Raw genomic sequence first — 14,338 nt, forward strand, 5'->3', positions numbered from 1 at the left:
TCGCTTGCTGCCGGCAACTAATTCACACAAACGTGATCACATCGTTAACATTTCCAAAGTGCTCACGCGCACGTCTTTCTCTCTATAATGAAAAACGTATAGCTTCCCATCTCATTCTGTGGTGCACCCCCATCTAAGCACCTTGCTAGCTGCAGCTACGGTTACTGTGGTGCACCCCCCATCTCCGCTCCCTGCTAGCTGTAGCTATGGTTACTGTGGTGCACCCCCAATCTCCACTCGCTGCTAGCTGTAGCTATGGTTACTGTGGTGCACCCCCCCATCTCCGCTCCCTGCTAGCTGTAGCTATGGTTACTGTGGTGCACCCCCAATCTCCACTCGCTGCTAGCTGTAGCTATGGTTTTGCAGCGTGAATCTTTCTGGATTCACTATGCTGTGCATTATTCCGCGATCTTGTGGTTGGGTCCGGATTCGTAGTCTTTTCTTTTTTTTTTTTTTTCTCGTAGCCCAGGTGGGCGTCGACGTCCACCATTTGGTGCACCTCCCGTGACGTCGTCGTGCTTCCTGCGGAAGTCCCACCTTTGGGGCGCCATCTTCAGATTCTTTTTTTCGCCGTTGGGTCTGGATCGTCATCGGGAAGCTCCAGAATTACACTCGAAGGAAGAAGGAAGAAAAGCGAGTTTCGTCGATAGAATCACTAGAAGATATCAGGAAAGGAAGAGATTTCATCAGGAGCGCGAAGAAAGGAGGACCAGCGCCCCTTTTCATCGACGGCCTTGGAGAATGCACGCTCAGACCCTGAGCGCAATGGACAAGACGCCATTCAAGTTCTGCCCAAACTGCCACCACAAGTTCGCGCAGAAAGACCAGCATCCGGTCTGCAACCTCTGCCTACCGGTCGATCACCAGAGTATCGACTGCAACGCCTGCTCAGCCTTCGCGCCGAAGACACTCAGGGTGAGAGAGCGGCAGAGAAGAGCCAACGCCAACATGGATGGCAAGGGGAAGCCCCCGACGCTCTACGATCTGGGCCTCTCCACGGACGACGAGGACAACGTCGCCGAGACAGCCGAAAACTTCACGGTCGTAGAGACCGACAAGAAAAAAGAAGACGAGGTAAGAGAATCGTCGAGCGCAAAACAGAAAGTACCTCGACAACACGAGGGTGACTCGAGAAAATCTGAGTCAAAGTCCACGAAGGGAGCCCCGGCGCCGAAAACTTCGACGTCCAAAGGGGGAACCACGGACAAGAGGCCGAGCGGATCCTTAGAAAAGGACTCCATGGTGCCGAAAGACGCCGAAAAGCAAGGGTCGTCGAAAGCATCCCATGAAACGGGCCGATCGACGCAGAAAGAACGTTCGACGTCGACGCAAGTTTCATCGAAAAGACCCGCGGTCGACGCCGAAAGCATCTCCGAGATGGAGAAAAAGAAAAGGAGGCTCGAGGCCGAAATGGAGAACATCCTTCAAAGGAAGAAGGAGTTCGACGCCAGGATGAAGGAATTCAAGATTCCAACGGTTTCATCGGCGGACGTCGGTGAGGTCGAAGACGAGTTCGACGCCGAAGGGCTGACAAGGGATCTCGAAGAGGAAGAAGAGCCCTATTATGAGGGAGAAGCCGAGGAAGAAGACCAACGGTCGTTCTACGAATCGGCGGCATCTACCAGCAACGACGTCGAATGGCACGATCTCGACACCGAAAACCCGGAGGAGCCCGTGGACACGTACCCTTCGAGGCCTTCGCCACCCGACGACATCGGGGTCTACAATATGGTGGTCAGGAGCGCAGCAATGGCCTTCGGCGTCAAACTCGACGAGGAAAAACCGAAAGCCGATTTTCTCGTCGAGACACTGCTCCCCATCCAGACAAGGAGCCAGTTCCTCCCCATGCTACAAAGCGTGATGAATCAGGGGAGAGAAGCCTTCAAGGAACCTGCGACCTGCCGGTCGATCACGCCCAGGACAGAGAAGAAATATAAGCACTCCTCCCTGGACCCCCCTTACATCAAGGGTAGCGTGACCGCGGACTCCATCATAGCCTCCACGGCCAGGAGAAGGGCCAACGTACCAGCAACTTCGGGCCCACCTCCGGATAAGGAGAGCAGGAGGATTGACCTCACAGGAAGAAAGGTCGAGAGGAACGCCGCAATGCACTGGCGCATGGCGAATTCAAATGCACTCCTCAATAGACACCAATACCAGCACTGGGATGAGATGGGGGAGCTAGTAAAGCACCTCCCCGAAGAATACCGCCAGAGAGCCTCTCACCTGATAGACGAAGGCAAGAACATCGCCAACTCCTGTATAAAGACGGCGTTGGATGGGGCAGAGACTTCAGCAAGACTCATGGCCATAGGGGTCACAGAGAGGAGGCATGCATGGCTAAGAATCTCGGGATTCAAACCGGAAGTGCAGAACAACATCCTTGGCACCCCCTTCAACGGAGAGACACTGTTCGGAGCAACAGTGGACGACAAGCTCACCCAGCTGAAAAAAGAAAACGAGACGGCGAGGTCCATGGGGGCCCTACAGCTGAGGGGAATGAGGCGAGGAAATCCCTCGAGGAGACCCTACGGTAGGGGAGGAAGCCAGCAGGGGACGTCGCACCAGGCGTTCCAACAAAGTCAGCAGGGTGAAGGTCACGGACAAGGTCAGCAGAAGCAAAACTGGCAATATCAACCTCGGGGCCAGTCCTTTCGCGGGAGAGGGAACGGACGTGGCCAAAGGAGGAGAGGGGGCGAACAGCCCTCGACGAAGTGACTCAGCACGCAAGAGGACGCCTACCCTCGTCAGGACCCCAAGGGTGAGGCGCAAAAAAGTGTCATCAGGGGGAAGAGAAGATTCAAGAGCCTACGAGCATACGACACCAGTAGGCGGAAGGCTGAGGTTCTACCTTCAGGAGTGGCGGCGTATAACCACAGACAAGTGGATACGGAACGTTGTGCAGTACAGATACTGCGTAGATTTGGAGAAAAAACCCCCAAACAGGAACCCAAAGGGAAGACTGAGATCGGCCCAAGAACTGGCAATACTCAGAGAAGAAACGCAGAAACTCCTGCAAAAGGGAGCCATAGAGACAGTGCCGTTCAGAGAACGCAACAAGGGAGTCTACTCAAACTACTTCGTGGTTCCGAAGGTAGACGGAGACCTCAGACCCATACTAGACCTCCGTTACCTAAACAAGTTCATCAGAACGCAAAGGTTCAAAATGACTTCACTGCAGGAGGTTCTGCCACAGATAAGAGAAGGGGACTTCATGGTCACAGTGGACCTCAAGGATGCCTACCTTCACATCCCAATAAACAGAAGGCACAAGGGCCTTCTAAGATTCAACATCGAACAAGAACACTACCAGTTCACGACCCTGGCCTTCGGATTAAAATCAGCACCAAGGGTCTTTACAAAATGCCTGTCGGTGGTAGCGGCGCACCTACGAAGGCAGGGAATACATGTCTACCCCTACTTGGACGACTGGCTGGTCAAGGCAAACTCACGAGGAAAGTGCGAGAGGCACGCAAAACGCGTAACAGACACCCTCACGAATCTGGGATTCTCGATCCACTGGGGAAAATCATCGATGGAACCGGAGCAGGTGAAGATTTTCCTGGGGGCAAAGATCAACTCCCGCAACAGTACAGTAGTGCCCAGCGACAGGAGGACAGAGGCTCTACTGAAGGAGGCGAAGCTCTACCAGAAGGGGCGAGCTCTGACAGTGAGGGCTGTGAGCAAGATGATGGGGATGATGGCGTCCTGTATCCAGCTGGTGCCGAATGTACGCCTGCACATGAGACCATTCCAGGAATGGCTACAACAACAATGGTCACAAGCAAACGGAAGTTGGGAGGATCTAGTGGTTGTTACGCACGCAGTGCAGGAGGAGATAACTTGGTGGAACAGAGACAACATAACAAAAGGGAGAAGCCTGACACCACCAATCCCAACAGTGACCATTACCACGGACGCATCGCAGAAGGGATGGGGAGCGCACATGGACAACCTCAGAGTGAGGGGTCTATGAGCCCCAGCAGATGCGGTCCGCCATATCAACTACCTCGAGTTGAAAACAATCCTGCTAGCCCTGAAGGCATTCCAGAGACACCTGTTCAACAAGAGGGTGTTGGTCCAAACGGACAACACCACGGCGATGTTCTACATCAACAAACAAGGGGGGACACAGTCGTTCCCGCCCTCATCGCTAGCTCAGGAGATTTGGAGATGGGCCATACCTCTCGGGATAGATCTACTGGCAATTCACCTACCGGGGAAGGACAATGTGGAGGCAGACTGGCTAAGCAGGCAGACCTCAGCATCACACGAGTGGGAGCTCAATGGCCAGGAAACGGAGAAACTCTTCCGGAGATGGGGGACTCCCACAATAGACCTATTTGCAACACGCCACAATGCAAAATGCCAAAGCTTCGCGTCCAGGCAACCAGATCAGCAATCCAAGGGAAATGCCCTATGGATAAGCTGGTCGAGGACATTTGCCTACGCCTTTCCACCGATACCCCTGTTGCACAGAGTGCTCGACAAGTGCAGAACCAGCAACATGACTCTGATCCTGGTGGCTCCGCAGTGGGCGAGGCAGACATGGTTCTCACAAATTCAAGAAATGGCACAAGGCGACCCATACAGGTTCGAGAGGAGGAAGGACCTGCTCTCAATGCAAAACGGAGAGGTCCTGCACCCAGACCCAGAGACCCTCAACCTGGCGGCATGGCTCCTGAAGACCTAGAGTTCGCACACCTAAGATTGCCGCCGAGCACGATGCGAGTGCTACGGGAGGCGAGGAAACCAACTACACGAAAATGCTACAGCGCAAAATGGAAGAGGTTCACTGTGTGGTGCCGGAAAAAGGGCCTGCAAAACAGAATGACAAGAGACTCAACAGTACTGAGGTACCTCACACACCTTCTAAAGAGTAACCTCTGCTCGAGCTCACTAAGGGTACACCTAGCGGCCATCGTGGCCTACACCAGAGGTGAAAAAGGTGGAAGTTTCTTCAGCTCGCAGGTGGTGAGGAGATTCATGGAGGGAGCCAAAAGGATGGCCCCCCCGAAAAGGTTGCCGCCGCCGGCATGGAATCTGAATGTGGTCCTGACGGAGCTCATGAAGGCACCGTTTGAACCCATTCACAAGGCCACACTGCAGATGTTGACTATGAAAACAGCCTTTCTGGTGGCCATAACCTCACTACGCAGGGTGAGCGAGCTTCAAGCACTAACGCTGCAGGAACCCTACATTCAGATTCACAAGGATAGAATAGTCCTGAGAACGGACCCACACTTCATGCCCAAGGTAGTGTCGGCGTTCCACATGAATCAGACTATCCAGATACCAAGTTTCTTCCAAAACCCGACTACAAACGCAGAAAAGGCACTGCACACCCTCGATGCCAGAAGAGCGGTGATGCACTACATTGAGAGAACCAAGGAACTCAGGAAGTCGAAACAGCTGTTTGTGTCCTTTGCTACTAGCTTCATGGGTAGGCCAGTGACTAAGGGCACCATCGCAAGGTGGATTTCCCTCACTATTCAATTCTGCCACAAACAGGCTGGACAGGAGCTAGCGGAGGGGCCGCAGGCTCACTCCACAAGGAAGAAAGGGGCCACCGTGGCCTTCCTGGCGAACACGCCCATCCAGGACATATGCCTCGCGGCAACTTGGGCATCTGTGCACACGTTCACGAAACACTACTGCGTGGACATTCAGATGAACAAGGAAGCACAGGTTGGACAGAAGGTGCTTCAGCACATTTTCAACGACCAACGCTCATCTACCACCCAGCCGCCACAAAATTAGGAAAACCGCTACAAAGTCTATGCACAGCATAGTGAATCCAGAAAGATTCACGCTGCAAAACGAATAGTTTCTTACCTGTCGGTGTAGTTTTGCAGCTTGAAGATCTTTCTGGATTCACTAGCGAACCCACCCACCTCCGCCAGGAAGATGAGGCTGGAGGAAGAGGGGGTAAAATGGAAAAGATCAAAGAAATGAAAACATACAGATAAAGGGACAAGAAGGATTAATCAATCGCCTAGGGTTAAAAAAAAAAAAAAAAAAAGGAAGGGAAAAAAGAACCCGAAGATGGTGCCCCAAAGGTGGGACTTCCGCAGGAAGCACGACGACGTCACGGGAGGTGCACCAAATGGTGGACGTCGACGCCCACCTGGGCTACGAGAAAAAAAAAAAAAAAACAAAGAAAAGACTACGAATCCGGACCCAACCACAAGATCGCGGAATAATGCACAGCATAGTGAATCCAGAAAGATCTTCAAGCTGCAAAACTACACCGACAGGTAAGAAACTATTCGTTACTGTGGTGCACCCTCCCATCTCCGCTCCCTGCAGCTACGGTTACTGTGGTGCACCCCCCATCTCCGCTCCCTGCTAGTATAGCAATGGCTACTGTGGTGCACCCCCCATCTCCGCTCCCTGCTAGCTGTAGCTACGGTTACTGTGGTGCACCCCCATCTCCGACACCCTGCTAGCTGTAGCTATGGTTACTGTGGTGCACCCCCCATCTCCGCTCCCTGCTAGCTGTAGCTATGGTGTGAGAAAGTGCCATCTTTCTTGCATGGTATGCCCCCACTTTTTGCTGAATTGCTGAATGTACTTTGACTGAGTGTGCCCTGGACTCCTGCCAATCAGGTGCCCAGGGCCTATGTTCCTTCCCTAAAACAAACCAAACCCAAATTGGCAAACCCTGGCCACATGTCAGCCCCTGGTAAATGGTACCCTAGGTACCCAGGGCCTTGTGACCAGGGAAGGCCTCTAAGAGCTGCAGCACTCCTTGTGCCACCCTTAGAGGCCCTGTACCCCAACACAAACACACTGCCCTTGCAGGCTGAGTGTTTGGGTGCAAGACAAAAACAAAGTCGACATGGCACACATCCCTGTGTGCCATGCCCATCACCTACACTGCCATGGCATACATGAGTCACCCCTCTAGCTGGGTGCCTTATGCCAATGGTGTGGGCACAGGAGCAGGAGCCCTGTGCCCCTACAGTGCCCAGGTCCATTCCTGAGAACTGTAAGTGCAGTGCTGCCATTTAAGAATACATGGTGCTGAGAGCTCGTCAAACACGAGCTCCACAGCACCATATTGGCAACACTGAAGACTGAAGTTTGGTATCAAACTTCTCGGCACATTAAACCCACACTGATGCCAGTGTGGGATTTAATGTACCCAGCACCCCAGAGGGCATCTTAGAGGTGCCCCCTTAAACCTAACCTACAAATCTACGTCTGCTCTGAGGCTGCCTAGGCTGCCACCCAGCAGACATGTTGCTGGACCCCTGGGTAGGAGAGCCCCTGCTCTCCTGGGCCTGCAACAATGCACATCCTGGGCGAGGTGCTAAATCTCCTCCCCCCAGGATGGGCAAAGGGAAGCTTCAAAGGCATGCCGCCTCTGTGAGCTTCCCCAGGCCCCTGCAACCCCCCACTCTGGCGGGAAGCTTTGGCCGGAAACCCCAAATAAGGACAGGGGATGTGCCAGCCTGCCAACCCCACCCCTCAGGTGGGGGAGGCGAGGTGAAGCACATCTCCGGGCTCTCGCCATCTTGAAGAGGGGGAGCCCTACCCTACCCTATCAGGACTAGGCTACTGCCCCCCTCTCACAGGAGAGAGGCAGGATAGGGGGTATACCCACCCCAGGACAGGGACCCATTGGTCCCTGCCCTTCACCTACCTGTAACGCCCCTAAATCTAGTATTTAGGGGCACCCTGAACCTTCCTTCCCCAGATTCCAGATTCAAAACTACGAAGAGCAAGAAGAAAGAAGACCTGCCCTGCAGCTGCTGAAAAGAGGAAGACACGAACTGCTTTGGCCCCAGCCCTACCGTCCTGTCGACCCTGGAACCTGCTCCTGCTCCAACCCGACATCTCTTGTGGCCAGCAACCTCACCAACCCCGGAGGACCTGGCTACCTTTTGGCTCGAAGCCCCTGGGACTCCCATGAGTAGAGGCTCTACTCAAAACCTATCTCTAATCCCTGGCAGCAGCCCGGAACCGCGAACCCAGCACACTGTGCACCAGCCAAGCCTGGCCAGTGCCGGAGTGAACAAAGACCCTGAGGACGACCCCACGGCGACTGTGACCCCGAGTCCTGCACCCAAGGACCTCCCTCGACACTCCTGAAGAAGCCTGCAGCCTCAGAACAAGGTGCCCCCCCAACCACGATCAACAGAGGGTAAGATTTCCCGACACCAAAAGGCACCCCTGCACGCGGTGCCCCACGGCCCCCTGTGTCCAATCCCGGGGTACCTACCTATCCTCCAACTACCCAACTTAACTCTCGAAGTGGTGGTGGCACCTGAAGAGTCCTCGTACCCGAGCTTGCAGTCTTTTTCTAAACCGGAGATTTCCCATTGAAATCGATTGAGCGCCCGAAGGCTCAAAAGCACTCTGCACCCAGCCGCCCGAGTGGCCCTGGCAGTGAAAACTCTACACCTACCTACTTCCCCACTTGCCCTGAGTAAGTGACCAGGAGCCCAGCTCCCACAGCCGCGTGGCTTGCCAGTCAGCAGCCACCAACCAAGGCCCCCCTATCCCTCATAGAATAACATTGGGCCTAACTCTCTCTGCACCCGGCTGCCCTAGAGCCGCTGAGGGTGAACCAACTGTACCTACCTGACCCTGGGGGACCCCTGAGTCTTTGCCCAGAACCTCAACTCTACCAGTCGAGTACTTACCCTTAAACCGCAAACTCTATTTTTCTCATAGGGTAACATTGACTGGCTTTTTCCTGAAATTTCTTCTAAGTGTGGACTTTTCAAATCTTAAAATATTCACCAAAAATCAGCCGAGTAACGGAAACGAAATTACTCACCTGCTCTTAGGTGAGCTCCCAGTGCTGGATCTTGGTGCCCAGCCCTGACTCTGAAAAATACTTACAACTGTACTTACCCATAACTCCATTTTCTTCCGTAGGAAACCATTGACTGTTTTTCTGTGAAATTTCTTCTAAGTGTCGATTTCTGCAATCTTTAAATATTCTTCAAAAATCGTATAATATCCGAAAACGTAATTACTTACCTGTTTTGGATAAAGGTCCCAGTACTGAGTCTAGGCACCCAGTACTGGATTACAAAAGTAATGAGAACATACTGTACCTGTAACCTGAATTTTCTTCCATAGGGAATCATTGACTGTTTTCTTTGAAATGTTTTCTAAGTGTCAACTTTTAAAATAGCTAAATATTGTTTAAAAATCATCACAGTAATTAAGTCGACTTTCATCACTTGATTCTGAGTACTGACCCAGGACTGAATCTAGGATCCAGTCCTGGAATTCCAAAAGTAATCTAAAAAGTAATCTGTTGCAAATAACTTGAATTTACCATTGAGCTCAATGCATTGTTGTTTAAAAATAGAGTTGCCTACTGCAACCACTTGTAACTGTTTACAAAAGTTTATTGCATATAGCAATACTATTTATAAGAAACATCTCATGCTGAGAAAGTATATTTTAAATCCAAGTGTTGGTTCTAAAATAAAACAAGCATATATTTTTAATATATAAACCATTGGCCTAGAGTTCAGTTATTGAGTGTGTGAGATCATTTGCTGACTGAGTGTGTACAACAAATGCTTTACACTGTCCTCTGATACTGCCTTACTGCTCGACCAAGCTACCACTTTAGAGAGTAAGGTTATATCTAACTTTAACCTCTGTCAAACCCTGGGGGACTGTGGACTCTATACACCCTGTACCTTTTAAGGAACAGTATATACAGAGCCACTTTCTCACATATGGTTACTGTGGTGCACCCCCCATCTCCGCTCCCTGCTAGCTGTAGCTATGGTTACTGTGGTGCACCCCTATCTCCGCTTCCTGCTAGCTGTAGCTACGGTTACTGTGGTGCATCCCCCATCTCTGCTCCCTGCTAGCTGTAGCTATGGTTACTGTGGTGCACCCCCCATCTCCGCTCCCTGCTAGTATAGCTATGGTTACTGTGGTGCACCCCCCATCTCCGCTCCCTGCTAGATGTAGCTACGGTTACTGTGGTGCACCCCCCATCTCCGCTCCCTGCTAGGTGTAGCTATGGTTACTGTGGTGCACCCCCCATCTCCGCTCCCTGCTAGGTGTAGCTATGGTTACTGTGGTGCACCCCCCATCTCCGCTCCCTGCTAGCTGTAGCTACGGTTACTGTGGTTCACCCCCCCCTTCTCCGCTCACTGCTAGCTGTAGCTATGGTTACTGTGGTGCACCCCCCATCTCCGCTCCCTGCTAGCTGTAGCTACGGTTACTGTGGTGCACCCCCCCCCATCTCCGCTCCCTGCTGGCTGTAGCTATGGTTACTGTGGTGCACCCCCCATCTTCGCTCCCTGCTAGCTGTAGCTACGGTTACTGTGGTGCACCCCCCCCCCCCCCATCTCCGCTCCCTGCTGGCTGTAGCTATGGTTACTGTGGTACACCCCTATCTCCGCTCCCTGCTAGCTGTAGCTATGGTTACTGTGATGCACCCCCCCCCCCCCCTCTCCGCTCCCTGCTAGCTGTAGCTACGGTTACTATGGTGCATCCCTATCTCCACGCCGTCTATCTTCTGCCGGGGTAACTGTGGTGCACCCCCATCCCTCACCTTCCTAGCTTTAGATTGGGTTGCTGCAGTGATGTGATTACCCACAGCGAGCTGGGTCTTGTGGCTGAAACAAGAATCGGATCCATGTTCGGGATGGAAGAAACATCAAAGAGCTTCAACCCTGTGTGTGGGAAAGGGTGGGTTGTAATGCTACCAGAAGCGATTGCCAGTGGCTGGGCTATTTGCAAGCCTTCCTCTCGTAGCCTTTAGTGTGTTTTTTATGTAGGCGGATGCCATCTCACCCTACGAAGCATGCTGGGCACAGTTGGGTTTGCCTTGTTGCCACTTATCGAACCTGCTCCCTGTAGCTCTAGAGGGGTTTCCTTGCCCACATGTTACACTAGCCATAGCTATGTTTACTATTCTGCCTCACCTGTATCTGCTAAGCTGCGGCTCCTATGATGCCCCCTGTCCTATCGGCCTGTTGCCAGTCACTGAAGTTACCATAGCACCATTGCATTACATGAGGACACACATTCAGTTTTTTGTTAGGCACGGGGAGATTAAGTTATTTGCCCAGAATCACAGGATGTTCAGCGTCATTGCCGAGACTCGAGCCCAGTTCCCCAGATTCAAGGTCGACCTCCCTAGCCATTAGGCCAACTTCTCTCACTATACTTCACACTGATGGGTCGGTGCACCTTTGTTTTCTTTTCTTTAGACTCTTAATGCTGTGACTCAAGCAGGAGGAGGCCTGGCAGCTGAAGATGCTCAGGGGGTGCCCGTGAAGGTGCTCGACTGTGACACCATCACACAGGTGAAGGAGAAGATCCTGGACCAGGTGTATAAAGGAACGCCATGCGGCCACCGGCCGGACCCCGACACCCTTGACCTCGGTGAGCAGCTCTGACCATGGGAAATACTCAAAATATACCTCATCACAGAGAGATGGTGGCTACTAGTCCCTTATTAGTAAGTTACTGTGGCTATTTGATGACTGGAGGCGGTGGCAGCGAATCACAGTCCAGCTGCACAGGCCTGTTTACCTGTGCCCATGGGCAAGGGTTTTCCTTCGGGCTTTGTTTGGTTAAGGGTCCTTCCAGTCCCTTTAACTGGGGTTCCTTGCCTTCATCATGCGTGGCACATGTCACTTTGTCAATGTTCTGCGTCCCGGCCTGACTTGTTCTTTATTTATGAAGTTGCATACTGGTAAATGTTTGTCAAAGTGCTACCTTAATGCCTTTTTGTTTTATTCCTTTGATTCTAGAGTGGAGGTCTGGACTGGCTGGCCATTTGATTCTTTCTGACGAAGACCTCACGTCCATTGTTCAAGGCAGCTGGAAGCGAGTGAATACAGTGCAGCACTATAAGGTGAGGCGGCGCAAAGTGTCTGTCGTTACCTACACGAGAGTGGTTCTTCAAAAATCTCTTTTGAGACTTAAATGGCCATCGGGATGAGGAGAAACTGAAGAATGATTTGTGACATTTACTTTGGGGGGGGGGGGGCGACGGGCGATTGACTCATGCTGAGCTGCGATATGGATGTGTGTTGATCTGTGACACAGAGGATGCTTTGCAAGAATTCTACAGTCAAACTTGCTCCACTCAAGATTTAAAGAGGTTTCATTGTAGTTGAAAAGCATGCAGTAATAAACAAAGGTTGCAGATTCTTAAAACAAAGAAGGTGTTTTAAATGATGCTTCTAGAAGACTAAATTGTACATAGCAATGTCATACCCATACAGAATTAAAATAAAGACTTAAGAAAAACAGATTGCTACAACAATCAACAAGCGTCAGGAATCCAGGCCACAACCAGGTCCATGGTAGTTTTATGTACAAAAAAAGGAAAACTCACAAATCTAAAGATTGTTGTAACAGGATCTTATTTTAGTTGTTGAGTGTGTGTGTGCTGTAGTGATATCTAGTTCTTCTGAGCTGAACGCTTGGCCGCTTTCGGAGAGACCCTTTCTGTGTTGTGCCTGCACAATCCTACTCTGAGACCCTTTCTGTGTTGTGCCTGCACAATCCTACTCTGAGACCCTTTCTGTGTTGTGCCTGCACAATCATACTCTGAGACCCTTCCTGTATTGTGCCTGCACAATCCTACTCTGAGACCCTTTCTGTGTTGTGCCTGCACAATCATACTCTGAGACCCTTCCTGTGTTGTGCCTGCACAATCATACTCTGAGACCCTTTCTGTGTTGTGCCTGCACAATCCTACTCTGAGACCCTTCCTGTGTTGTGCCTGCACAATCCTACTCTGAGACCCTTTCTGTGTTGTGCCTGCACAATCATACTCTGAGACCCTTTCTGTGTTGTGCCTGCACAATCATACTCTGAGAGACCCTTTCTGTGTTGTGCCTGCACAATCATACTCTGAGAGACCCTTTCTGTGTTGTGCCTGCACAATCATACTCTGAGACCCTTTCTGTGTTGTGCCTGCACAATCATACTCTGAGAGACCCTTTCTGTGTTGTGCCTGCACAATCATACTCTGAGAGACCCTTTCTGTGTTGTGCCTGCACAATCATACTCTGAGACACCCTTTCTGTGTTGTGCCTGCACAATCATACTCTGAGACCCTTCCTGTGTTGTGCCTGCACAATCATACTCTGAGACCCTTCCTGTGTTGTGCCTGCACAATCATACTCTGAGACCCTTTCTGTGTTGTGCCTGCACAATCCTACTCTGAGACCCTTCCTGTGTTGTGCCTGCACAATCATACTCTGAGACCCTTCCTGTGTTGTGCCTGCACAATCCTACTCTGAGACCCTTCCTGTGTTGTGCCTGCACAATCATACTCTGAGACCCTTCCTGTGTTGTGCCTGCACAATCATACTCTGAGACCCTTCCTGTGTTGTGCCTGCACAATCATACTCTGAGACCCTTTCTGTGTTGTGCCTGCACAATCCTACTCTGAGACCCTTCCTGTGTTGTGCCTGCACAATCATACTCTGAGACCCTTCCTGTGTTGTGCCTGCACAATCATACTCTGAGACCCTTTCTGTGTTGTGCCTGCACAATCATACTCTGAGACCCTTTCTGTGTTGTGCCTGCACAATCATACTCTGAGAGACCCTTTCTGTGTTGTGCCTGCACAATCATACTCTGAGACACCCTTTCTGTGTTGTGCCTGCACAATCATACTCTGAGACCCTTCCTGTGTTGTGCCTGCACAATCATACTCTGAGACCCTTCCTGTGTTGTGCCTGCACAATCATACTCTGAGACCCTTTCTGTGTTGTGCCTGCACAATCCTACTCTGAGACCCTTCCTGTGTTGTGCCTGCACAATCATACTCTGAGACCCTTCCTGTGTTGTGCCTGCACAATCATACTCTGAGAGACCCTTTCTGTGTTGTGCCTGCACAATCATACTCTGAGACCCTTTCTGTGTTGTGCCTGCACAATCATACTCTGAGACCCTTCCTGTGTTGTGCCTGCACAATCATACTGTGAGAGACCCTTTCTGTGTTGTGCCTGCACAATCATACTCTGAGACCCTTCCTGTGTTGTGCCTGCACAATCCTACTCTGAGAGACCCTTTCTGTGTTGTGCCTGCACAATCATACTCTGAGACCCTTTCTGTGTTGTGCCTGCACAATCATACTCTGAGACCCTTCCTGTATTGTGCCTGCACAATCCTACTCTGAGACCCTTTCTGTGTTGTGCCTGCACAATCATACTCTGAGACCCTTCCTGTGTTGTGCCTGCACAATCATACTCTGAGACCCTTTCTGTGTTGTGCCTGCACAATCCTACTCTGAGACCCTTCCTGTGTTGTGCCTGCACAATCCTACTCTGAGACCCTTTCTGTGTTGTGCCTGCACAATCATACTCTGAGACCCTTTCTGTGT

At 51.5% G+C, this 14,338-nt stretch overlaps 1 protein-coding gene across 1 annotated transcript in view; it reads left to right on the forward strand.

The window, feature by feature from the left end:
- PLXNB1 (plexin B1) overlaps window positions 1-14,338 on the forward strand; it is a 469,341-nt gene that overhangs the window by 430,599 nt on the left and 24,404 nt on the right. Inside the window, exons 29-30 of the mRNA XM_085624251.1 lie at window positions 11,202-11,376; window positions 11,748-11,851. Of these exons, the coding sequence (XP_085480377.1) occupies window positions 11,202-11,376; window positions 11,748-11,851 (279 nt within the window). The remainder of the gene's footprint in view (window positions 1-11,201; window positions 11,377-11,747; window positions 11,852-14,338) is intronic.

This window comes from Triturus cristatus, chromosome 9, assembly GCF_964204655.1.
Source record: "Triturus cristatus chromosome 9, aTriCri1.1, whole genome shotgun sequence".
Lineage (NCBI taxonomy): Eukaryota > Metazoa > Chordata > Amphibia > Caudata > Salamandridae > Triturus > Triturus cristatus.